The 27,050-nt window shown below is 41.0% G+C and overlaps 1 protein-coding gene across 1 annotated transcript in view; it reads left to right on the top strand.

Moving 5' to 3' along the window:
* Positions 1-27,050, top strand: part of LOC120536969 (cytohesin-2-like) — a 185,815-nt gene that overhangs the window by 4,427 nt on the left and 154,338 nt on the right. The window contains exon 2 of the mRNA XM_039765550.1: positions 5,600-5,680. Coding sequence (XP_039621484.1) covers positions 5,600-5,680 — 81 coding nt within the window. The remainder of the gene's footprint in view (positions 1-5,599; positions 5,681-27,050) is intronic.

The following is a 27,050-nucleotide window of genomic DNA, read 5'->3' as shown; positions in this document are numbered from 1 at the left end:
AGGCCTCATCTGGAGTACTGGGTGCAGTTTTGGTCTCCAGGCTACAAAAAGGACATAGCAGCACAAGAAAAGGTCCAGAGAAGAGCGACTAGGCTGATTCCAGAGCTACAGGGGGTGAGTTATGAAGATTAAAAGAGCTGAGCCTTTACAGTTTAAGAAAAAGAAGATTAAGAGGAGACATGAATGAAGTGTTTAAAGCTATGAAGGGAATTAGTCTAGTGGATCGAGACTGATTTTAAAATGAGTTCATCAAGAACATGGTGGACACAGTTGTGAACTTGGGTAAATATTGTCCAAACTTTAGTAGGTTTTTTGACACTTGGATTACGTAGATACATGGAATAAGCTATCAAGTGTGGTAAACCGTAGAACTTTAGGGACTTTAGAACTTGATATTATTTGGGAGGAACTAAGTGAATAGGACTGGCCAGCTTTCTTGGGCTGAATGACCTGGATTATTAAAATGTTATAAAAAAAATAAAACATTGGGATACAGTTGAAAACTTAAGGGCAGATTTCGGATAAATGTTACTAAGTTTTTCATGCTAAGAACCACAGACAATTGGAATAAGTGACCAAGTAGTGTGGTGGAGAGTAGGACTTCAAGGACCTTCAGATCTCGACTTGGCCTTGTTTTGCATAACCTACTGGAGCGAAATACATGGATAACTTTTTTGGGCTGAATTGCCTGTTCTTATTTTGATATTTACTTTTAATATTCTTATAAAAATATACTTTATAATGCAAAAATAGTAAATAGTGTTCAATTTGAAGGAAAGAAATACAGGTATTAAGAAGATGAATAACAGATGCATTATTCATTCTTACATTTCCTAGTGAGGTAGACAGGGAATAATAATGATAGTACTACTACTACTACTATTACTACTACTACTACTAATAATAATAATCATAATAATGTTTTAAATAAATGTACAGTATGTATTATTTGTGCATTTCAAAATAATGTCTTAAATATTTATCTGAAAAGAATTTAGGGACCTGCGGTGGGCTGGCGCCCTGCCCGGGTTTGTTTCCTGCCTTGCTACCTGTGTTGGCTGGGATTGACTCCAGCAGACCCCTGTGACCCTGTAGTTAGGCTATAGCGGGTTGGATAATGGATGGATGGATGGAAATTAGGGACCTTGATTTCAATTCCAGCCCAGCCCCTAATTTTGTACAGTTTGAAACAATACACGTTAATGTTACTGCAGAGATGTTTCTCATCATATAAATCTATTAGCCTTGTAAAATATTTTTAACTAACTTAGAGATGAATGATGGCTCAGTGATTTGCAACTGCTGCGTCTCAGTTCCTGTGTGGGTTTTCTGCAGGTATTCTGGTTTTCCTTTTAAATTATGAAGACCTCAAACTGCTTCCACAAAAGTGTGAGTGGGTGTGTGTGTTCCCTTTGGTTGACTGGTGCTCAGTTTAGGGCTTTGTCCCCAGCGTATGCCCATCACTACTCTGCCAAGCTCCAGTGCTTTGTACCTGTAAGTAGCTTTGTGTCATCTTAAGATGCATTTGGGTAGCTTTGCCGTCTGTGGGTGACGTTTATATTGTCCTTGTATTTGATGTTGTTTTGGTTTTTAGTTTTATTGTTCAGCACCTTTTGACTTTTCTCTGTGACAGGCACTTTATTAATACATTTTTAATGTTCTTTTACTTTTGATGATGGATGGATAAATGAATGATATCATTGTTAACACTGCTGTTTCACAGTTCTGGAGTGTTCAGTATAAATTCTTGTCCAGTCACTGTGTAATCTGTTTTTTTAATATCGCTACATAGATGCTTATTATAATTTCTATTTTTATCATACCATTAGATTCTAATAGAATATATTATTTAATATAGAATATATATATATATATATATATAGAGAGAGAGAGAGAGAGAGAGAGAGAGAGAATACACTTTACATTTTCTTAATTTTATTCTGTAAAGTGAAAGATTATATTTGTATAATTTGACACAATTGACACTATTTCAGCATTGTTGTTTAATAATCTCGGTTGAAACTCCAGCCCCAGTCTGTTTTTTTTTTTTTTGGTTATACATAAATGTTAACATTATTACAGAGGAGTATCTATATACTGTATATAAAAGGCAAAGCCCTCACTGACTCATCACTGATTCTCCCACTTGCCATATAGGTGGGAAGCTGAAATTTCGCATGCTCATTCCTTGTAGTGTACTTACAAAAGTTAGGTTTGTTTCATGTCCTATTGCATCACACAAGGGAGGGAAACAGTGCACCCCTAAACTGTATATATAGATAGGGGAAACCCCTCCTCACTATTTCTGTGACTTCCAATATATGTTGGAAGCCCAAATTTCTCATGCTCATCCTTTACACTGTGCTTACAATTAAGTATGTTTCATTTCATCACCAGACTTTCAAAAATAATTTTTTTGCCGATTCTCACCATTATGCCGTAAGGAACTTTTGGAACTGACCTCTCCTTTTGGCGGTTTCATTTCTTATTTCCGTCAACAGACAATTTATTTCACGCCAGAGACGTACAAGGCCTGCCCCTGGTCCCCCTTCCTTTTTCAACAAGGTCGGCCTAAAAATGTGCATTTCTCATACACAACATTTACAATCATAAATTAAACTCTTTACAATCATCACCTTTACTCTCAATACTAAAATAAGCCGATGACAATTACATTGACAATCGTGTTACATTATTTTTAAAATGTTTCCTTTTCTTTTTCATAATTTATTTAACACACTACTTGTCTGCTGCGAAGCGCGGGTATTTTGCTAGTTTAATAATATAAGTCCTTTTCACACCAATTTTTACTTTTTCTGAATATGATGATATGATGAATATGATAATATGATGCATATGAATACATGTTAGTACATATCGTGATTTATATAGAGTTAGATGGCACAATGGTTAGTACAGAAGGGTACTGGATCTGCATTCCATCCTGACCCCCATCAGTGAAGAATTCTCATGTTCTCTCCAGATACTCTTTTCACTCACACATCCCCACTACGAGGTGTGATCAAGAAGTACAGTGAATGTTGGTGCAGAGCTCCATCCAAGAGCAACACAAAACAATTCAATGCTGGTTCTGACATGTCCATCCTAGAGCCGAGTTTGTGACAAGTTTCACCTTCTTTGATACTGTCAGTCGTTTGTGGGCTACTGTTGAGTTCAAGTGTGTTTTTCAACTTTGTCGTTAATAATGGATATCGAGCAACGCATTAATATGAAATTTTTGTTTCAAATTACAAAAAGCTAAGGAAACCCATCAGATGTTAAAATCGGTTTATGGCGACACTGCACCGAAAATTAAGACTATTTACAAGTGGTTTGATCGATTTCGTAATGGATCTGACTCGGTTGAAGACGAGAAAAGATCAGGACGTCCTTCAACATTAATAACCGAGAATGTTGAAACGGTTTAATTCTTCATCATGACAATGCTCCTTGTCACCCATCCCTTCTAGTACAACGATTTCTGCTGAATAAAAACATTACGCTGCGTCCACATCCATCTTATTCACCGGATCTGGCACCGTGCGACTTCTGGCTGTTCCCTAAATTGAAAATGACCGTGAAAGGCAAACAATTCAATCCACTGAGGACATCCAGGCAGCCATGACAGCCTAACTAAAGACACTCTCGAAAGAAAACTTCCAGAACTGCTTCACAAAGTGACAGGAGCTATTAAATAAGTGCATTTGAAGTGGAGGAGAAGATTTTAAAGGGTGACTAGTAGTTGTAAATCTTTTACTGCAATAAACGTTTCTTTTTGAAACATTCACCATATTTTTTGGTCACACCTTGTATATGGCCAAAAAGTATGCGGAGATCACTCTGAAGTGTTGAGCACAGGTAGTTGCATCAAATCAAATACACGACCATACAATCTCGATTGACAAGCACTGCCATTAGATTTGATCGTACTGAAGAGCTGCTCAGTGACTTTAAACGTAGCACTGCCACTGTCATGGGATGTCATCTCTCCCCCATGTGAGATTTGTGCTCTGCTAGATCTGCTCTGGTCAAGTACAGATCCTATTATTGTGGGGAGGAAGTGTCAAGCCTCACCACTTCTTTTAAGTTTAGCTCTTGGAATTACAAGCAGACACTCATTTGAAGATCTAAGCTTATGATTTGGAGCATTCCAAGATACAGGAGGGAGCAGATTATTTAAGGCTTTGTAAACCATCAGCAGTATTTTAAAGTCAATTCTAAATGGCACAGGTAACCAGTGTAGTAACATCAGAACTGGTGTGATGTGCTCAGATTTTCTTTTCCCGGTTAAGATTCTGGCAGCTCCATTCTGCAATCGATTGGCGTCTTTTTTTGGGTGGTCCTGCGAGGTGTGCATTACAGTAATCTAGCCAACTAAAAACAAAAGCGTGAACTAATTTCTCAGCATCTTGCAATGTTATAAGAGGTCTAACTTTTGCTATATTTCTTAAGTGAAAAAATGCTCTCCTGATAACCTGATTAATATGTGATTTAAAATGTAGGTCAGAATAAATAATTACCCCTAAATTCATTACCTCTGTCTTGATTTTTAAGCCTAATTGATCAAGTTTATTTCTAATATACTCATTATAGCCATATTTGCTAAGATTTCTGTTTAATCCTCATTTAGTTTAAGAAAATTACTACTCATTCATTCAGATGTTAATGCTGTTAATGCTACAGAAACATTTTAGACCATTCCGAGTTTCCAGCTTTGTAGCAATATCTTGGGGACGACCACTTTTTGTTACATCATGACTGTGCACTAAAGACATGGGGGAACTCAAGTGGCCTGAACAGAACTCTGACTTCAATCCTTCTGAACATTTTGGGATGGATCGGATTATGACCAAAGTCTCCTCATCTAATGTCAGTACCTGACCTCACATTTTGGCTGAATGGGCACAAATTCCCACAGACTCCAAAATCTTGTTGAAAGCATTCTGAGAAAAATGGAGGCTGTTCTAGCCTATAGTAATGTCCATGGTTTTGGAATAGGATTTCCAACAAGCCCATAGAGATGTGAGGTTCAAGGTTTCCAGAAACTTTTCACCATATAGTGTACAGTATGTTGGGTTGAAGGTTTTCAACAAATAGGCCTGCTGCAGATCTTTCTATGAATGTGTATTGTGATGGATTTACGTCCCATCTAGTGCTGGTTCCTTTCTTTTATTTTATATTTCCAAGATAGGTTTCAGCTCTCCACAGTCCTGTAATTTAAAAGTACTTTGACAATCAATTGTCTGACAGAAATCTTATAAACCCAGTGTGATGCTACATGTGTTTTGTTTCTATAGCTGTTTTCATGGGTAGTCGGCCATTTTAATGTCATATATTCTATGGCGTATTGTTAAAGAACAATACAATTTCACTTTTTCCAGCTGTCAGCCAAGTCAGACCGAACTTTTATAGATGAGATTTTTTAAAATGAATGTCCCTATACCTTTACTGCTCCCCTTCACTGTAAGTGGATGTTATATGCTTTTCAAAGTTTGGCTTGACTCAAGAAGCTATTCAAGTTCTGTCTTACTTACTTTACTTGATGGCAACAAGCAGTGAATACTGACACAAATTCATCCATGTATCTGTCCATTTACAGAGCCTGGTCCTGGTCACAGTCACAGGAAACCAAAGCCTCTCCCGGAAACAACTAGAGACAAGCAGGAACCCACCGCAGATGGTGAGTAAATCTGTGACAGCATTTCCTGTGTGGCCTTAGTCATACACTTCCTGAATTGCCCCATGAAATGACTGGTGAAGTGTGACATAATGACAACCACAGTGCTTGAGCACACTTGTGAACCCAAAATGCTTTCATTACCAGTGTAATGTTTTACTATTTTCACAAAATGCTACTGATTATCCATATTCTTCACTAGCCTGCTACTTTTCAGTCAGTGACATGCAGTGAGGCTCATGGATGGTGAGACACTCACTCACTCCTTCAGAGTCTGATTTACAAATATATGAAGCCAAAAGAGTAGCTTATTCACTATTCAGTTGGCAGCATGCACTTTGACTACTGGTTATGTTTCATATCTTGTCAGCATAACATAAACAAAAAATAAAAATAAATGGACCACTGCAGTGCTCTTGAGTTTCTGATATCGCTAACGTATTGATGCCTCTGTGTAGAAGAACAGCAGCAACGAGTACCTGTTGGGCAACCCCTTCAGGGCGGCACGACACTGTCTGCCTCACGTTGTGCCTTTTCACTACAGTTTTATGTCTGGTCAGCAACACTAAATATGTCACACACATTCATTAAATTTATTAGCCAAACTGTGGAAAGTCAGGGTGTATAATAAACATGTCTGCAAACCTTATATTGGCGAAATACAGACAGACAGCAACAGGCACGTGCCAATTGCATGCATCAACCCCGTGTGTGAGGGAGAGCGCAGTCTGAGGCTCGGCTCGGCTCGTCGCTGCCTCACCTCACATTTCTCCCCTTGTATTTGAACAGGAAATTCAGTGATTTTGATTATAAAAAATATCTAAATTATTAAAATCATACAGAAAACAAATTTATAGCATGCTTTTCATGTGCTGGGACTGGGAATCTTGTCAGACCTGAAGTGCCAATGAATGAACACAAATACTGCAAAATACGTTTCAGTCTGCTATGAACCTATAGCATAGGGGAAGATTCATCTTTCAACAACAACATTTATTTATATAGTACATTTTCATACAAATAATGCAGCTCAAAGTGCTTTCAACATGACAATGACCGTAAGCGTAAGGCCAAAGCAACACTGGAATGGAAACGGAAAGGTGAATGTTTTCCAATGGCCAAGTCAAAGCTCTGATCTTTACCCTATTGAGAATTGGAGTCACTATTTGAAAACTGCTGTCTAGAAGTGCCATCCCACCAACCTAGAGGATCTCTAGAAATTCTGTTAAGAAGAATGGGGAAGAATCACTCCTGAACAATGTACAAGACTGGGACATACTTACGCCAAAAGAATGAAGGTTATTATTGCAGCAAAAAGAGGTCTTGACAAAGTATGAATGGGTAGAGCTTGAATACTTATTGTCATAAGAATGGGTCAAAGACATCATAAAGGTTTGGGGCTGCCACCCGTATATTGTTTCCTGGCTGCAAAAAGTTGATTTGAAATAAGCACAATGTGCATAGAACAGAGTCCTAGACATAATTGACTGGCCTTGAGACAAAATGGCCATTTTAAGCAAGAGTAGGGGAAATTACATCACTGGTGTTGGAGCAGGAAGTGGCATCTTTGTGACCGGAAGTGACACCATCATTGGTGCCAGAACTGGAAGTGAAATCTTCATGACCGGAAGTGATGTCATTATTGGCACTGGGGCCGGAAGTGGTGTCACTGTGCCGGAATCAAGTAAGATTTCCCAGGAATGGTCTGTAAGAGAGTGAGAGAGACAGTTAGCACACTCCTCTGTCCCCTGGTCTGGCGTAGAATTTCTATTATTTAGGCCCTTTAGCTGTTTCCCATGTGCAAGTGTGTGACATTATGCAAACACAAACTTTGGAGTTTTTCTTCTTCAGTTAATGTATCTACAGAAAATGGTTTATTTGGACTTTGGAAATGTATTGTTACACCATAAGTGTTCATGTTAAAAATGCTGAATGGATAAATATCTGTACAAATCTTTTGTCGTGCAGAAAATTATGAGGTCTTGCAAGGGGATTGAATACTTCTGCATGCCACTGTATTCCAAGGATACTAATGCCAGTACCAATATGAATTGGTTTAGGACTGGATGACTGGATGAACTGGTGGGGCGGCGGTTAGGAGGGGCTACCAGACATGAAAGGCCCCCTTACCAGAACTATAAAAAGTCAGCCACAGAAATATAAATATACATTTTTTAAAACAGAAATAAATACTTTGTGCATTTTTAGGCGAAACAGTGTGAAACTGGTGTGTTGTGTCATGTGACATTTTAAATTTCTCAGTGTCCATTAATGAGTTTGCGAGAAAACGGAGTGCAGAGAGCTCTTTACAGGTAGTACTAAAAAACGGTGGTCTGTAAGTGCTTCGCAGTATGGACAGGGCAAGATGAGACCCTGGGAGCAGGCTGGGGGGTGTCCTGATTCCTTCTCTGACTCATTTTCCCCCCTTGTGTTTATATTTTATTTGTTTACATATGTATATATTATTTGATTATTTTGAAACAGTTGTTTACTTTCGATCATTGCCATTTTGTGTCATGGTAGCTGTTTCCCGAAACAGAGAGTGGGCCTGGTGGGTTTACACGAATGGAATCACTGGGGCGAAGGTATAAAGATTGGGAAGACAGAACTGTAATTATCGGAATCTAATAGATTCCAAATGAAAAATATGCATGTTTGCTTTTTATATTTCCTTTTTTGAGCAAACAGGTTTTCTTTCTCCACAATTCTCACCACTACAATTTCTCTCATCACCGCACTGCCCTCCTCCAGTCAAGTGTTGCCTCTCTATCTCCCAGCTCCTAATAGCCTGGATAAGGGAGTACTGTCCCTTTTATTACAGACTCCATCACAGAGGGAAGCTTGTCTCCCTAAAACGCCCTCTTAAGGCACCCTTTGACCCCAGCAGGGCTGCCCTGCTGCACTACATTTCCCAGCATGCCCTGCTGCCCCCTCTGCTGGGCACTGATAACCCAGGCTGCTGCCATCTAGCATGCTGGGGAAATAAAATAAACCCAGCAGTATCTTTTCTTTCTAATTGACTGTCTGTCCACCACCCTTTCCGATCCTTCCTTCCAGGTCTGCTCCCTCTCCTTGCTGGGACGCCCATCCAGCCCATGTGACATCTACACTGGTTACAATCTCTATCCTGCTTTGACATTTCCTCTCCTGGTCATTCCATTGTACTTATTTCCATCCCAGTGTTACATTCACAGGCAGGGCCGGATGTTTGAGTGGCAGCAGTCTGACTCCTTTAAATCAGGAGGGTTTGAGAAAGAGGGCATTGTTATATTTAATTATTCAATAAAAAGGCCAACTAATGGGATGATCCTGAATTACAATTACAATTACAGTTCCCAGCATTCAGCAGGAATGTGCAAGGGCCAATGGGAGATCAGCACATACTTTAAAAAAAAATCAGTTTCAGACTTTACTGGGAAACAAAACAGTCTAAGCAAAACTACAATGGCCTTTGGCAGATGGTGTCTAAGTAATACAAGGTCTGACTATTAAATAATGAGGCTGACACTATAACTCACTTTTATTTATGCAACAAGGGAGCTATATATATTGTACAGTATACAGTAATACGAGAGACTTCAAAAAGTTTCCACACTTTAATATTTTCTTTGGAAATGTAGTAATTTGGTACTAAAAAGTTGGTACAAAGCTAAGAAAATTGCATCACAAGGAAGGTGACTATGTAGAAAAGTGACGTCATTTGTTTTTGAAATTCTTAATAAATAGAGTTTAAAAAGGAAACTTTTTGAAGGTCCCTTCTATATATATATAGTGTTGGACTTACGAAGGATGACTTAAGAAGGGTGCTATCTCCCCCAAACTACTGTTTGGCAGTCCCCCTGGGGTGTAATGGCCCCACGGGTCCCACAGGGCTATATGGGACTTGGTATCGTTGGCTTCCAGGGATGTCGCCAGGGGGAGCGGAGTTCTCCCAGGTGCGCCTTAAAAGGATCAAGCTACCTCACAGAAGGGAGCCTGAGTCGGGAGGAGGTGGAAGAAGCTCACCTATGAGGTTTGGAGAAGGAAGGGGACAGAGTTTTACTCTGCTTGTGAATGTTGGGATGGGTTGGGGAGCCTTTCCGAGAATAAAAAGCTTTGTGTTGGACTGAATTAGTGTCTCTGGTCAGGGCGGGAGATGCACCCCTAGTTTCCACTATATATATATAATATATTTTATATAATATATACCATTCTTCCTAGCTCAATTTCTATAAATTTACCTGGTTGCTTAATGGAAAAGTTTTGTAATTCTTTTCTGATGGACTTGCTAGCTCATCCCTTGTACTTGTTCTGTGGTCTATGGTTAGCACTGCTACCTCACAGCTCCCAATCACTGACTATGTGGAGTTCGAAGTTTCTTTCCGTGTCAATATGGGCATTTCTTCAGAAACTCTAGTTGTCTTCCCACTTCCCAAAGATGTGTTAACTGGCATTGATTTGGTGCCATTATGTGCACCCTGTGATGAACTGGCACCTTGTCCAAGTTTAATTCCTTATGTTTCTAACATTGCCCTGGACCACCACAGCACTGAACTACATAAAGTGGGCTTGAGAATGGACATATGGATAAATGATAGATAATAGACAATGATGCTTATAATAATGTCAAAATTTTAACAATAGGCAAACGAGTTAACTGGTTATTCATGAAAGTTATCTCCTATAGAAGATAAAATCCAACATTCTTGACTTAAAAATGCCTGACTGAATCTAGAGATAAGCTTTATATTACACTTCTTTTGTTCAGACATTTTAAAATGTACTAATTCACTATTGTTAGGGCACAAATACTAACATGACAGCAATGAGTGTAAGATACAGCATGAACGTTTTTTAACATACGACACTTAAATGTGGTAATCCTTTGACTATCCACCCTCTTATTTCATACACTGCTCAGTCCAGTCTCAGGATTACACACTTCTTTATTCTTAATTTTTTTTATATATTTACAATGTGTTTTTTATTAACCACTTTATTAAAATGTTCTTGTTATGAGACCACAAGTGAAGTGTTATCTATGGGAAAAAATTAAATACAGAATTTTTTCTCAGAAGTAGCTTTTGGTGATTAAACAAGTACTTTGGCTGCCAGGTACATATAGCGTTGCACATATCGGCAAATGATTGTTTTGCAAATTAAAGAAATGACGAAGCAAATGAGGGACAAGAAGAGTTTCTGCGTAGATGAGGCTATTGAGATAATTAAGCCATTAAGATCCCATCACCCATAGGATCAAATATTAAAAGAGTGGCTTATTACATTGCATACTATGGCTCAAAGAGCAAATCTCAGTCACTTTGAGAGAAGGATAATTCTCATGGCTTCTTCAGTGATTAGGACTGCTCAACTAGCTGAAGCTTCACGAGACAAATTTTGCAAGAATGGAACTGCTCTGAATGAAATTGTACACTGTGTGTAACTGGCCTCCACCGCACACGCCGTACTTCTGCATCCTGCCCTTGGATTCGGTTAACCCTCAAAGCTTCTGCATTGTGATATGTATGCAATGTGTCGTACAAATCGCCTCGAAGGAGTAATGCAAACATCCTTTATATCTTGATTTTTTTATTTTATTAAAACAGAGAACATAAAAGGTGACTATTCAAGCTCTGTGATTCCTCCTCCTCTCACAGTAACACAATGAATACTGGGAGACGCTCACACTGATGATGTAACATTAACACAAAAATCGGAGTAGGGAAATATAACAGGAACACAACAGGAAAACATACAACACAATGAATATTATCATCATTTGGTGAAGCTCCAAACAACTAAATTTGTTATTTTAAACACTTGTTACATGTGCGCTCATTTGAGATGCAAAGTAAAAAAAAGACAACCATTTAGGTGTAAATTTTAATCCAAGGGAGGCCTCAGAATGTTCCTTCAAAAGTAGCACTTTGTGAACTACTCAAGGACTGTGTCTCTGATACAGATGTGAGCGACACTGGAGCACCACAAGGAACAGGCCTGTCTGCTTTACAATTCACTCCACACACCTCCACCTATAAATTAAAATAGCAGGTCAAGTCACTTGCAGAAATTCTCAGATGATTCTGCACTTATGGGGTGTATCGATAAGGGGGGTGAGACAGAGGACAGGAGTCAGGTGGAGAAGTTTGTTTCTTGGTACAAAGAGGATTGTCTGCAACTAAACATCAGCAAAACCAAGGAGACTGGTTATGGAGTTTCACTGCATCAGTTCAGGGAGTGGATATGGAGGTGGTGCACTCCTACAAGTACATGGTGGTCCACATTAATGACATTCTGGACTGGTCTCAGAACACAGAGAAATTATATAAGAGGACAGAGCAGACTGGTAACATCACTTGAAGATAGGCCCATGAATCAACAAGCTAGTTAAAAGGGCTAGTTATAGGACACAGGTGAGTGACCTGTGAGATTGGGAAATAACAAGTCTGTAATGCTTTTAGATGTTCAGGGGTACACACACTCTACACTAAATGGGTAAACATGTGTCTACCCCATTCATGCAAATGCAATTTTTCCCAAAAAACATGAAATTCTCAGTAAGTGCTGGTCATAAGCTTGCACTGATTAAGCCTCTGGCCTTCGTACACACAGCCTGTTGTTATAGCCATCCGGATGGTTTAGTGAGGTCAAAGGATCGGCCCCAGAATGGTCCCTTGCAGCCTCGCTAACTGGTTTTCGACAAATGCGCGCTGACAAAATCGCCACAACAAAATCGCGAGAGAGGCCAAGAAAGTGGGACGCGTACGTGCGCATTATGTACTCATTATGTGCTAGATTATAACTGTTATAACTGCTGATGGCATGCCGCAAACAAATAACTCAGTCGAGGGTTGGCATAACGTGTCGTATACAAAGCGGAATTACCAGTCGTCAGGCAGCCAGCAAGTCTAAATACGCTCAACTATCAAGACATCTTTCTGCAATTCTTCCTACATATGCAGGGCGTGATCTTAAGGACTTATCTGCGTGCCGTGTTGATGGCATGCCGCGTCTCATAATATTGACTTCTAAAATAAACATTATTATATATGCTTTAAACTAGTAATTCATATTTAATGAAACTTTCGCGATTTTGTCTGTGCAATTTTATCTGCGCGATTTTGACGGTGCGTTTTAATCGGCGCTATTTTGTTGGCGCTCATATGTCTATCGCGCAAATGTCGGGTCACACTGGCAGAGCAGCTAGAAGATGGTTGAACTTGACTACAAGTACAAACATTTTTGGAGGCCTGCTCTCCCTTTTGTGTTTCTTTGTGGCTGGAGACCACCTCAACATGACCAGCAAGGTGGAAAGAAATAGATAGATAGATAGATAGATAGATAGATAGATAGATAGATAGATAGATAGATAGATAGATAGATAGATAGATCTGTGACTACTAGGATTAGATCTAGTAGCATTAATTTTGGAAAATGGATGGATGTTACAGTGTTTGAAACAGATATTAATGCTTCTTTCTAAAGAAACTGCTGGATTCTTTCCAAGTGTTTAGTGACATTTTTCTTATACATTTGCTTAGGTTTCATAATGTTTTATATTTTATAAATTTCAAAAATCACTTTTTAAAAACACAAAAGCACAAGCAGATAAGTAGATATGTGAAAGGCATTATTAGATAGATAGGAAATTAGAAATTTTGCCTAAGAAGTCTACCATCGACTGCATCCTGGCACTGAGGGTTCTCATGGAGCGCAAACGTGAATATCGGCAGAGTTTCCTTGCAGCCTTTGTCAATTTTCATAAAGCGTTCATCTTTGTTGATCAAGCTGCCCTGTGGGACATCCTGAGGATTTGTGGGATCCCCTCAAGGTTGCTAGATATCATGGCTGGCCTGTACACTGGTACTGTGAGTGCTGTGCAGAATGGAGGCACTATCTGCATTTTTCCCAGTTGATTCTGAGGTTCATCAGCGGTGTGTTCTTGCTCCTACTCTGTTCAATGCTTGTATGGATTGAGTGTTGGGCAAGGTCAAGGGGTCCAGTGGTTGTGGGGCATCTGTTGTTGAAGAAAGATTCATGGATCTTGACTTTGCTGATGATGCTGTGATCTTCGCGGAGTCAAGGGAGGCTCTGAACGGGGCGCTCGAGAGACTGAGCGAGGAGTCTGAGTGTCTGGGCTTGTGAGTGTCCTGGATAAAAACCAAGAGCCAGGCCTTTAATGACCTCTTAGGCACGGCCATCAGCAGTGTGTCTGTATGTGGAGAGAGTGTCGACCTCGTCGAGAGATTTACTTACCTTGGCAGTGACATTCATATCTCTGTGACTCTTCCAATGAAGTCAGTAGACGGATTTGGAGAGCATGGGGGCGTCATGAGGTCGCTGGAAAGGGTGTGTTGCTCTCGATATCTATGCAAAAGGACGAAGGTCCAAGTCTTTAGATTCCTGGTGCTTCCTGTCTTGCTATTTGGTTGTGAGACATGGACGCTATCCAGTGATCTGAGACGGACTGGACTCCTTTGGTACTGTGTCTCTCCGGAAAATCCTTCGGTACCGTAGGTTTGACTTTGTGTCGTGTTGCTCATGGTGTCCCGAGTGAGGCACATTACCTGCATTGTGAGGGAGCATCAGTTCTGGCACTACGGCCATGTGGCGTGTTTCCTTCGAGGGTGATCCTGCTCATTAGATCCTCATTGTTGGGGACCCAAGTGGCTGGGCCAGGCCAAGGGGTCGCCCACGTAACACCTGGCTGTGGCAGATAGAGGGTCATTTCTGGAGGGTGGGACTGGACCATGTGTCTGCCTGGGGGGTTGCAAACCAGCATCCCGAGTTGGATCGTTGTGTAGTGGATGCGGGAACGCACTGTACCAGTGCATGCTACCCAACTTGACTTGACTTGACTTGTTCCCAACTAAATTGCCTCAAAATGGCAGATCTTCAGGTCTTAAGTCCTTCCGCCAGGTAGTGGCGGGTCCATGTTGACGGACACTGGAAGTGACATGAGTGATATAATAGCTGTGAAGCTTCCAGTCTGCAGAGGGAGGAAGAGAAAAGACATAAGGATGCAGCGGGAATCCCTGGTGCAACAGGGTATTACAAGCTGTCCCCTTTGCACATGCAAGTGACAATGTACGAGGGGAACTCAAAAAGTAAAGGGATTTTTTAAATTTCTCTTTTCAGAGTTTGGTAATACTGCTCGTATCCAGCGCTGAATGAGTGTAGTCACCAACACTTCTATACAAAGTGTAACTCTTATTCCCGCGTTATTCGTTGGAGTGTAGCAGACCGTTAAACATGACAGCTCCATTGTCCATCTGCACCAAGGAGGAAATGAGGGCAATGATTCGCTTTTTGTTTGTGGAAGGTGTTAAACCTGCGGGCATTATTCGTCGAATGCAAGCACAGTATGTTGACAACTGTTTATCGTGAAGCAAGATCTACGAACGGATAGAGGGCTTCAAACAGGGAAGAACTTCTTTATGTGATGAAGAAAGATCGGGCAGGCCATCAACGTCAACCACTGAGGACAATGTGATAGTCGTTGATTGCAAAATTGGTTACAGGTGCAACCGAAAAACTTGTTTTCCGACGGAATCAAAAAACTTGTGAAACGTTGGGAAAGGTGCATTGAAGACCAGGGAGGTTATGTAGAAAAATAAGGTATGTTTCACATTTCTATCATTAGAACAAATGCCCCTTTTCTCAAATGTCCCTTTACTTTTTGACTTCCCTTCGTATATCAATGTCTGTCAGTCATTTTCAAACCTGCTTAGTTCCTGAACATGGTTGTGTAGGGTGCTTGCTATCCCAGCTATCAAAGGGCACAAGGCAGGAACAAACCCTGGGTGAAATGCCAGTCCATCACAGGGCAAACACACACACACCCCAACCACACACTGTGGCCAGTTAACATCACCAGTCCACCTAACTTGCATGTCATTGGACAATAGAAGGAACCCAAAGCACCAGGGGGCAAACCCATGTAGACACAAGGGGACCATGAAAACTCCATGCAAGGAGTATATCAATGTGCTTATGTATTAATTATTGCTAATTGCTTGAGTTTTTTCACAATAGTCTTCCCCTGGATTATTATCTGGAACTCGAAGAGGACGTTGTTGCTTCCTGAATAATAATTCAAACACTTAAGGTAGTATGTGGGAGAAGTAAGCAGACCCTCAGTCAATAGCGCCAACTGATGTACGCACATCATTCTTCTTGTCCAGTGGTGTTCCGTGAAGTTTGTTTTGCTTGTGAAGGTTTAGCTATCCCTCCAAAAATGTCTCCTATTTGATGGCATTTTGCGGAGACTTTTGAACATTATAAGAGTTCTGCTAACTGGCAGTTTCCAACTGCATAATTTCAGAGTACTATTGAAGGAAGAAAGAATTGTCACTTTGTAAATATAATGCTGGTTGAAATATTCATATAGGTTCATACACACTGGTTAGGATAAATGCATATTATTTTCCATTTTTACAGTATACTACATCATTTATAATTGAAGTCAGCATATCTAAATTTTGCTTTTAAGAAAGCGGTAGGTACAGCTTCTCACCATTCTAAATATACAATATTATTAAAATCCAGTTTCCTTTTTTTTCATTTAAATCCTATAAATAAAACATGAGTCCCTGGCAGTATGGAGATTTTTTTTTAAAATTTAGCTGACTGTAGCAAAACATCCTAATTGACAGAAAGTTATCAGTGGAGATGAGGATGCTAATTATAAAGAGATCATTACTGCCTCGTGTTAGGATTGCTCATTTCTAGGAACTGGCAAAGATCATTTAGCTTAAGATGGCATCCTGCCATTTAAATGCAAGTAAACACACTACATGAAATGATGCCACTAACTGAATCATCTACTGAGCAAAACCACCCTAGTGATATTTTTTGCTTTGAAGAAATAAGGTAACGTTTTCTGCAGTGAGCTGCAGTATAAACCCATGGAATGGCATTTCTGGTATTGTCTTGTGGTATATAAGCAGGTCAAAGAGCTAATTGCTTTGCAAAGGACTTTGCAGGCTAAGGAAGGCACGCTGCACTGAGTGTTAAAAATGGTTGGGCCCTTCTTTAGAAAAACATTCTGATTTGCAAAGAAAACGAGAAGCAAGATCATCTTACACCAATATCTTAAGACACCATCAGTAACGAGAATATTAATAACCATCAGGATCACATGAAGAAACATATTCAGTGTTATTCAGTTGAGTTTATTGTGTTTACCAGTCTACAGGGATGCACAACTTCTCAAATACCGAAGAGTTAGATTTCATTTCTGGCCATGCAAAGAGGTCCACTGCTTTGCATCTGGTGCTGCTAGGATAGGCTCTTCAACACTGCAACCCTGAATTGGAGTTAGCAGATTTGATAATGTATATACAGTATGTGGCAATTTATCCATTTTCTCACCCATTAAGGTGAATACTTCAGTGATTGACTAACTATGTGAACAGCCATCCATCCATCAATTATCCAACCCTCTATATCCTAACGCAGGGTCACGGGGGGTCTGCCGGAGCCAATCCCAGCCAACACCAGGCGCAAGGCAGGAAACAAACCCCGGGCAGGGTGCCAGCCCACCACCACTGTGAACAATTATTGTGTTTCACAGTGGCTTGCAAAAGTGTGTTTTCGCATTACAATGTGGGATTAAAATTAATTTTCATTTGGATTTTATGTAATAAACTTAAAAATATTGTCCAAACTGTTGAAGTGAAATGAAAATAAAATACCTTGTATCTGTAGTCCAAAGTCTGTCTGTATGTCTATCCACTTTTCATAAGAGAACTACATAACGGATTTAGATCGGGTTTTTTTCTATAATTTTCTTGAACATTCCGGTTGATTTCGCAACTTCTCTCATTGCGCCAAGTATCATAGATCGGTTATGGCACTCGCTTACTCGCACGATTCCGAGAGATAGGCTGAGGGCTGAGGAGAGAGGGAGGTGTGACCTCAGGAGTAGGGAGCCAGGTGGAGCCCTCCTCACTCACGCGCCATCCTCCATTCGAGTCACTCTACCTCTCTCCATGTGTTGCAGCATACCATGCCTCCACTTAGCTAGTGATATCTGTTTGTTCAGCAGACATTATCATCTAGAGATTGTAAAAGAGTAACGGTTGATGTTTTTGAGAGAGAGATCACAGCTACTTGTGTTTTAGAGGGTACCTGCTCATTGACTGAGATATCACAGCCACGTGCTCTTCTCCCCACACGGAGGACACTCTCCCATTAGAGCTGAACATGATCAGATACAGTGGCAATGTTTGATGTTGGAGCGTACCTTCCCTCCGCTTGACCAGAGATACCTTACCAATGTTTTACATTTTTGGTAAAGAGATCATAGCTACATTCTCGCCCCTGATAGCAAAACCAAAAATATTGCATATCAAGAGGCCCTCAGATATGGAAGCTATCAATATAAATTCTTCTCAATACAAATTATTAAATTTTTTTTAATTGATTTTTTAAGTTTGTGCTGTATTACTACTACGTGGGCAGAGCCTCAGAGGAAAGCTAGTATCTACATAAACATAAAAGAAATAAAAACTGAAAAGTTGTGAGTGCATATGTATTTTTCTCCTTTGCTATGAAACCCCTAAATAAGATCTGGTTGAATCAATTAACTTCAGAAGTCACATGATTAGCTGATTGGGATCCACCTGCGTGCAGTCAAAGTGTCACATAATGTCTGTATAACTGTATAACTTAACAATATAGTCCAAATTGTTGAAGTGAAATGAAAATAAAATAGCTTGTATCTCTCTTTCTGTCTCTGTATATATACTCAGCAAAAAAAGAAACGTCCTCTGACTTTCAACTGTTTTTACTTTCAGTAAACTTATTTGTATGAACACTAAAAGAGTCAACACCGTAAGACAAACTAAAAATGTTTCACAATGCGTCCCTGAATGAAGGGAGGCTCAAAATCAAAAGTACCAGTCAGTATCTGGTGTGGCCACCAGCTGCTTGAAGTACTGCAGTGCATCTCCTCCTCATGGACTGGACCAGATTTGTCAGTTCTTGCTGTGAGATGTTACCCCACTCTTCCACCAAGGCACCTGCAAGTTTCTGGACATTTCTGGGGGGAATGGCCCTAGCCATCGATCCAAATTGATCCCGCTCCATGGTACAGGCCTCGGTGTAACGCTCATTCCTTCGACAATAAACACGAATCCGTCCATCACCCCTGGTGAGACAAAACCGTGACTCATCAGTGAAGAGCACTTTTTGCCACTCCTGTCTGGTCCAGCGAAGGTGGGTTTGTGCCCATAGGCGGCGTTGTTGCTGGTGATGTCTGGTAAGGACCTGCCTTACAACAGGCCTACAAGCCCTCAGTCCAGCCTCTCTCAGCCTATTGCGGAGAAGTCTGAGCACTGATGGAGGGATTGTGTGTTTCTGGTGTGACTCGGGCAGTTGTTGTGGCCATCCTGTACCTGTCACGCAGGTGTGATATTCGGATGTACCGATCCTGTGCAGGTGTTGTTACATGTGGTCTTCCACTGCGAGGATGATCAGCTGTCCTTCCTGTCTCCGTGTAGCGCTGTCTTAGGCGTCTCACAGTGCGGACATGGCAATTTATTGCCCTAGCCACATCAGCAGTCCTCATGCCTCCCTGCAGCATGCCTAATGCACGCTTCACGCAGATGAGCAGGGACCCTGGGCATCTTTCTTTGGGTGTTTTTCACAGTCGGTAGACAAGTCTCTTTGGTGTCCTGCGTTTTTAGAACTGTGACCTTAAATGCCTACTTTCTGTAAGCTGTTAAGGTCAGGTGCATGTTAATTAATTGATTATGGTTAATTGAACATGCATGGAAAACATTGTTTAAACCCTTTACAATGAAGATCTATAAAGTTATTTGGATTTTTAAAACATTATTGTTGAAATACACAGTCCTGAAAAAGGGATGTTTCCTTTTTTGCTGAGTATATATATATATATATATATATATATACATATATATATTAGCAGTTGGAGATCCACAAAGGGAGAAAATGAATCACGTATCATAAAGTAGTTTTTATTCCTGAGCTTTCAACCCCTACCAGGGGTCTTCATCAGAGGATAATGCTTAGACATACAAGAATCAAAGGCAATATATAGCAATACCTTAGGTGTGTGCTTCAGACCCCTGGTAGGGGTTGAAAGCTCAGGAATAAAAACTACTTTATGATACGTGATTCATTTTCTCCCTTTGTGGATCTCCAACTGCTAATATGCAAACTGTATCACAGACCTTCTCTTCCATTCGTACAACCTTCGGGCATGAAGCCCTCCAATGTCTTAGACGATGGGAAACTTCGGCAATCCGTGAAGCACACACCTAAGGTATTGCTATATATTGCCTTTGATTCTAGTATGTCTAAGCATTATCCTCTGATGAAGACCCCTGGTAGGGGTTGAAAGCTCAGGAATAAAAACTACTTTATGATACGTGATTCATTTTCTCCCTTTGTGGATCTCCAACTGCTAATATGCAAACCGTATCACAGACCTTCTCTTCCACATATATATATAAATACCAACATTTGTTGATATTTTTGAGAGAGAGATCACAACCCGACTCTGCAACACCACTAAGCAAACATCATGGAGACCAAGGAGCACTCCAAACAGGTCAGAGACAAAGTTATGGAGAAATAGAAATCAGGGTTGGGTTATAATATAACATTCCAAACTTTCAATTTCCCAATGATCACGATTAAAGTCATTATAACAAAATGGAAAGAATATGGCACCTCTACAAAAACTAACAAGAGAAGGCCTCCCACCAAAACTCACAATCCGGGCAAGGTGATGCAACAAAGACACCAAGGATAACACTGAAGGAACTGCAAAGCTCCACAGCAGAGATGGGAGTATCTGTCCGTAGGACCACTTTAAGTCATCCACTCCACAGAGGAGGGCTTTATGGAAAAGTGGCCAGAAAAAACAAAAAAAATTCTTTAAACACATTTGGAGTCTGCCCAACAGTATGTGACAGACTCCCCAAACACACAGAAGAAGGTTCTCTGGTCAGATGAGATGAAAGTTGATCTTTTTGGCCATCGTGGGAACCATGTGTGATGCAAACCCAACACTTTCTATCATCCTGAAAACACCACATAGTGAAGCGCAGTGGTGGCATGGTTTTTCATCAGCAGGGACAGGAAATCTGTTGAGGACAGAAGGAAAGATGGATGGTCCTAAATACAAGGCAATTCTTGGGGAAGACCTGTTTCAGTCTGCAAGAGGTTTGAGACTGGGATGAAGGATCAACTTCCAGCAGGACAATGAATGACCATAAACATACTGCTAAAGCTACACTGGTTTAGAGGGCGGTATTTAAATGTAAGCATCTTTAGCATGGGAAAGTTGCTATAAAAATGAAATGTATTATTATCATTATTATTATTATTTCTTGGAATGGTCAAGTCAAAGCTCAGACCTCAATCCAATGAAGAATCCTTAGCATGACCTGAAGATTGCTGGATACCAACGCAACCCATCAAACTTGAAGTCGTTTGAGCAATTTTGTCTTGCAGAATGGGTGGAAATCCCACTGGCCAGATGTCCTGAGCTAATAGAGATATTTACTGGGAGACTTGCAACTGGAATTGGCTCTAAAAAGTATTGACTTTGAATACCTATGGGCACTCAGGATCTCTTTTTTGTCTTAATTATTGCTTTTGTTACAATAAAAATATTTTGCACCTTCAAAGTGGTAGGCGTGTCACATAAAATAAATAGTGCAAACCACCCCAAATCCATTTTAATTATAGGCTGTAATGCGACAAAACAGGACAAGCGCCTAGGGGATGAACACTTTTTGTAAGGTACTATATAAGCAGCTGATAATTAAACTAGACCACTTTGCAGAGATCTGTGTTAACTTTGACATTAAGGAGGCTTTTTTGCTCATTAGTGGCACTTCAGCCACTGTAAAAAAAATTCACACTGTTCAGTGTGGTGCTGAGGTGTCACCCGTTGCACGGCTGCACTCAAATCTCAATCCGGGTGGTTCGCAGTGTGGTGGGTGTAACAACGTGCTCTAAAAAGTGCATGCGCCCAACCTAATCTAACCTAATCTAAGTGCCCAGAAAGCCAAATTAAATCCACTGGGATGCAATGTTAAATATAATAGAAAAACAAGAAAACTTCCGAGGGGATGAATACTTTTCACAGGCACTGTATCCCTTGAACTACAAAAAAGACCCACATCTTGTGATCCAAGTGTCCTTCCTGGCATGTAGGCATGAGTAATGTACCATAAGCTTACATGGCAATTAGTCTCCCAATCTGACATTGCAAGTCAAGTCAAGTTGGGGAGCATGCACTGGTACAGTGCGTTGACGCACCCACTACACAGCGAAACAACTCAGGATCCCGGTTGGCAACCCCCCAGGCAGACACGCAGTCCATTCCTACCCTCCCGAAATGACCTTCTATCTGCCGCAACCAGGTGTTACGTGGGCGACCTCTTGGCCTGGTCCAGCCACTTGGGTCCAAACAATGAGGATCTTATGAGCCAGACCACCCTCGAGGAAAAGGGTCACATGGCCGTAGTGCCGTAACTGACACTTCCTTACAATGCAGCTAATGTGCCTCATTTGGGACTCAATGAGCAACCGCTCATTCGACACAAAGTCAAACCAACGGTACCCAAGGATTTTCTGGAGAGACACAGTACCAAAGGAGTCCAGTCTTCATTTCGGGTCACTGGATAGCGTCCACGTCTCACAACCATATAGCAAGACAGGAAGCACCAGGACTCTAAAGACTTGGACTTTCGTCCTTTTGTATAGATATCGGAAGCGCCACACACCCCTTTCCAGCAACCTCATGACCCCCCATGTTCTCCCAATCCGTCCACTGACTTCAGAGGAAGAGTCACCAGAAACATGAATGTCACTGCCAAGGTAGGTAAACCTCTCAACAAGGTCAACACTCTCTCTGCAAACAGACACACTGCTGATGGCCGTGCCTAAGAGGTCATTAAAGGCCTGGCTCTTGGTTTTTATCCAGGACACTCACAAGCCCAGACACTCAGACTCCTCCCTCAGTCTCTCGAGCGCCCCGTTTAGAGCCTCCCTTGACTCCACGAAGATCACAGCATCATCAGAAAAGTCAAGATCCATGAATCTTTCTTCACCAACAAATGCCCCACAGCCACTGGACCCCACGACCTTGTCCAACACCCAGTCCATACAAGCATTGACCAGAGTAGGAGCAGAACACACCGCTGATGAACCCCAGAATCAACTGGGGAAAACGCAGATAGTGCCTCCATTCTGCACAGCACTAACAGTACCAGTGTACAGGCCAGCCATGATATCCAGCAACCGCGAGGGGATCCTGCGAACCCTCAGGATGTCCCACAGGGCAGCTGACATTGCATGGAATGTTAAATCTTATACATGACTAATAGCTTTCTTGTTTTGCATTCCACTTTGTATTGATTTACGTGTTTTAATTTGATAGCCATTGATAATCAAGTTTATTGTCAGGGACCAGCAATTCAAAATGGATACAATCTCCATGTACATGTTTTGCTCAGATTTAGAGATTTGTTGAACTTAAAACATTTGACACCTTTCCCTACACAGTGACATCTTCAAGACTATCTCTCCTATTAATTTAAATTTAATTAAATGCTGCTATCCTGCTCCATAATTCTGGATCTGGATGAGCTTGCACCCATGAACTGATTCTGTTGTCTAGGCAAAGCACCATTTTATTGTTTGTAATGGAGGCTTTCACTCTCATCAGAGAATGATTAAACTAAACCTTATGCTTAGTTTGTTTCATGTTCAACCTAAGAACTTACTCACAAGTCCATCATTCACTGTTGAGTAGGATTAGTCAACAGCAGGGCGAAAGCAAAAGACTACATTTCCCTGCAAATGCATTCCCCTGTGAATTCTGCTTTTGGTGGGACGGGTCTAGAGACATCACGATAAATGATGTTAATGATGCAGAGACTTCTTTTACCCACAAATCTTTGATTTTTCAGAAGCAAGAGGTAACTGATGGACACAATGTTGTATTATCATCAGTCCCTTTTCCATGGGCCAAAAACGTTTTTGTACTGATCAGCTTAACTTTATATGTCCTTATGGCTCCTTTAGACATTATTAGTGATCTGAACAAAGGATTTTGTATTACAATAAATGCCATCTTGTAGGTCACACATGGCCAGTAGTCTTGTGTACTTTCAAATGAAGCATCTGAGATCATACACTGTGGCCTGCAGAGGGCGCTCCTGCTGCCCAAACCCAACACAGACAGACGCAGGACACAAGTTCAGCAGATACATTTCATTTTTAACGCCTTACCCCGTTTCCCACCTGCACAGCCCAGCTCACAGCACTAAACACAGCGCAAAACACTTTTTTCTTCTTCCTTTCTCTTCTTCACCATCCACTTCCACTCCTCCTGGCAAGCTTCATCTCCCTTCCTTTCTGCCTCTGGCCCCCCAGAGTAGTGGCAGCTGGCTCCTTTAATAGGGCACACTGAAGTGCTCCAGGTCCTCGACAGCCATCTTCTTGCAGTGTGGCGGAAGTGCTGCAGAAAAGGGCTCAACAGTACCTGCAGCACCCCCTGGCAGTGCCCACAAAACCAATCAGGGCTGCACCAAACTCCAGTGGAGCCCTGTGGGATTTAGAGAAACTGCTGCAACCATCACCAACATCTATCGCTCCGGGGAAGGTAATGCTCTGAAAATGTTCCCTCCCCTGGTCTTTCCTGTACAGAGGTGTCCTGGGTGGGTTAGGGTCTCAGCCGTCCTCCACAACACTTTGTGCGGATAATTTTTGACTCACCCTCGTATTTATATACACACACGTGTACGTGCCCACATATACGGCTCCTTTGCCCCCACTTTATGTAGCTTGGAAGAAGAGAATTAACAATAGGGAGTCATGTAGATTTAGATACTTTCCTTATTCAAGATGTGTATGGACTGTGGACAGACCTCCTCAGTCTCTCTGACCTGGACTTGAGACAGCCATGTCATTTACCTTGTGGCAGTACATAAAAGAAGCCGATGTCGGGATGGCTGCTAATTTTCTTTGTCCTGGTCCAACGTGGCTTATTGTAGATGTCCTTAAGTTTAGAGAGTGCACAGCCAGTGACGCATTCAACTAATTACACCATTTTTCATAAAGCCGTGAGGTCCTGCTGCTGTTCCCAAACGAGACAGTACTACTTCCTGTCAGGACAGTTTCAATGGAAATGACAGAAAGGTTGCAATTAACGTAATAACAGAACTTCTAACTCTTCTCCTGAGGTAATTGGTTTTTCTTTGAAGATTTCATCAGTTCTACGGTGGGCTGGCGCCCTGCCCGAGGTTTGTTTCCTGCCTTGTGCCCTGCATTGGCTGGGATTGGCTCCAGCAGACCCTCGTGACCCTGTAGTTAGGATATAGCGGGTTGGTTAATGGATGGATGGATGGATTTCATCAGTTATGTTGAAGAGCCAGGAATTCACTTGCAGCTTCTATTCTAGGGCTTGACACCTATCATGCATTGTTTGCGCTAGATGCCACCTACCATTTTTTGGGGCCTTATCACTAGACATTCCTTTCATTATGTGTGCAGAAAGATCTTCAAATTAGTTCTTAGTTTGATTTCCAGATTATGACATATTTTCTGTAAGAAGGTTAAATAACTTGTTGGATGAGGTGGAACTGCGCCGGTCAGTCCATTAGATAACACAGGTTATCTGCTGAGCACCATTTCTGAAAGTAAAAGCACGCAAGCTCAGAACCTAGGAGATAGGGCTCCTTACAGTTCAAGGTGTACATACAAAGGGGCCCCGTTTGTGCTATTGAAGGGCCATGCACTGCGGACACCGAGTGTAAAAAGGTAACTGAAGTCTAAAAATGCTGACTGCCTGCTATGGACAGTGAGGGGAAACATCAGTCAGTTCCACCTAGAGCTCCAATTGGGCTTTGACTGGCACCAAGTTGGAAGCAAGTAATTTCATTAAGTGCTAAACCCAACCAACACTGCAAAAAATGAAATCTAAGCAAGTGAAAAGTACTTATATCATGACGTTAAATCTTTTTTTTCTTATTGTAAGAATTATTGACTTGTCAAAAAACTTGTATTTACAATTATTTAGCATGTTTTGAGAAATCTTGTCAAGTAAATTTTGCTTACCCCTTTGGCAGATTTTTTTGCTAAATAAAAGCAAAACAACTCTCATTTAAAGTTTTTTTGTCTAGTTTTTGCATATGCATTTTTTTCAGTGAAAGCTTATTAAGCATGCAAACTTAAATAAAGCTGATGTCATTTTTTATTACTGAGCATTATGGTTCCTGTGGTGTTTATGGTGAGACAATTAAACTCAAGTCATTTTGGATTATGCTTCTTATAAAGGGAATCCACATTGTGATCTTGGCTTCTAAATTATGAAACTGCTGGACGGGCCAATGCCCTGAAAGTGAGATTCATGTTTTCTTTGGTCTGCTACTTCAGAGGAACCAGTAAGGCCTGTTAAAGAGACCAGAAAGAAACTGATCTACTTTTAAAATTAATCATACAGACATTAAATATGTGGGCAGATAGAAGTTGTTTGTTTGCTTGTGTTTCCAGATGACAAGCTGTGACCCAGCAGATTCTCATTTACTGTCAGTGTTTGGTTTTTGTGGTCAATACTATAGTTTAAAGCAAGTGCAGCAGTCTTCATTCTGTGCTTGAATCTCTCAAAGCCACTGTCTTAAGGGTAGAGTTGCTCTGGTAAATGATGGGTGGACAGAAACTCTGCTGCATAACAAACCTTGTGCTTACATGTATTAATTCCAGATGATGACCATCTTCTTCTTTTTTAATTTTTGGTGTGGATGATTTGGTATTCTCTTGGATAAACACTGTTGTACTGATTCTGTAATTTTATCATGTTTCCTGATACTGCCCAGCTTAGGTCTAGCGGATGGGTTCCCAACCTGGAGGGGGCCAATGGCATTTCAGGGGTGTGACAAAGAGGAAAGCTACATTGCAATTGGCCAAAATTGAGTGAGATGCACTGTCTTACTTTATCGTGATGCAGTGCAGTGTGCCGTCATTTGTACATTGGAACATTAGAAGAATCTGGATGAGAACAGGCCATTCAGCCCAATAAAGCTCGCCTGTCCTATCCAGTGGCATAGCTAGGGCGGATGGAGGGGGCGATCCGCCGCGGGCAGCATAATTGGCCAAAAGGCTCCATACAATTTGTGTGTAAGCAGTAGGGTTCAGAAAAATATCACTCATGAATAAAAAAAGTAAAATTCTCTGATTTTTATCCACAAATACTTCAAAAATAATTTTCAGACTGTCCTTCTGTGATGGCATCAGACACAGCAGTTGAAATTTATGAGGCAATAACACAAATTAATAATAATTTCTAGGAAAATAAACAACTAATTTACAATTTATAATTTTGTTTCGTTATCAGTCCCAATGAGTT

The sequence above is a fragment of the Polypterus senegalus genome, chromosome 10 (assembly GCF_016835505.1).
Source record: "Polypterus senegalus isolate Bchr_013 chromosome 10, ASM1683550v1, whole genome shotgun sequence".
NCBI lineage: Eukaryota > Metazoa > Chordata > Cladistia > Polypteriformes > Polypteridae > Polypterus > Polypterus senegalus.
This window is presented reverse-complemented; position numbering and strand designations above follow the sequence as displayed.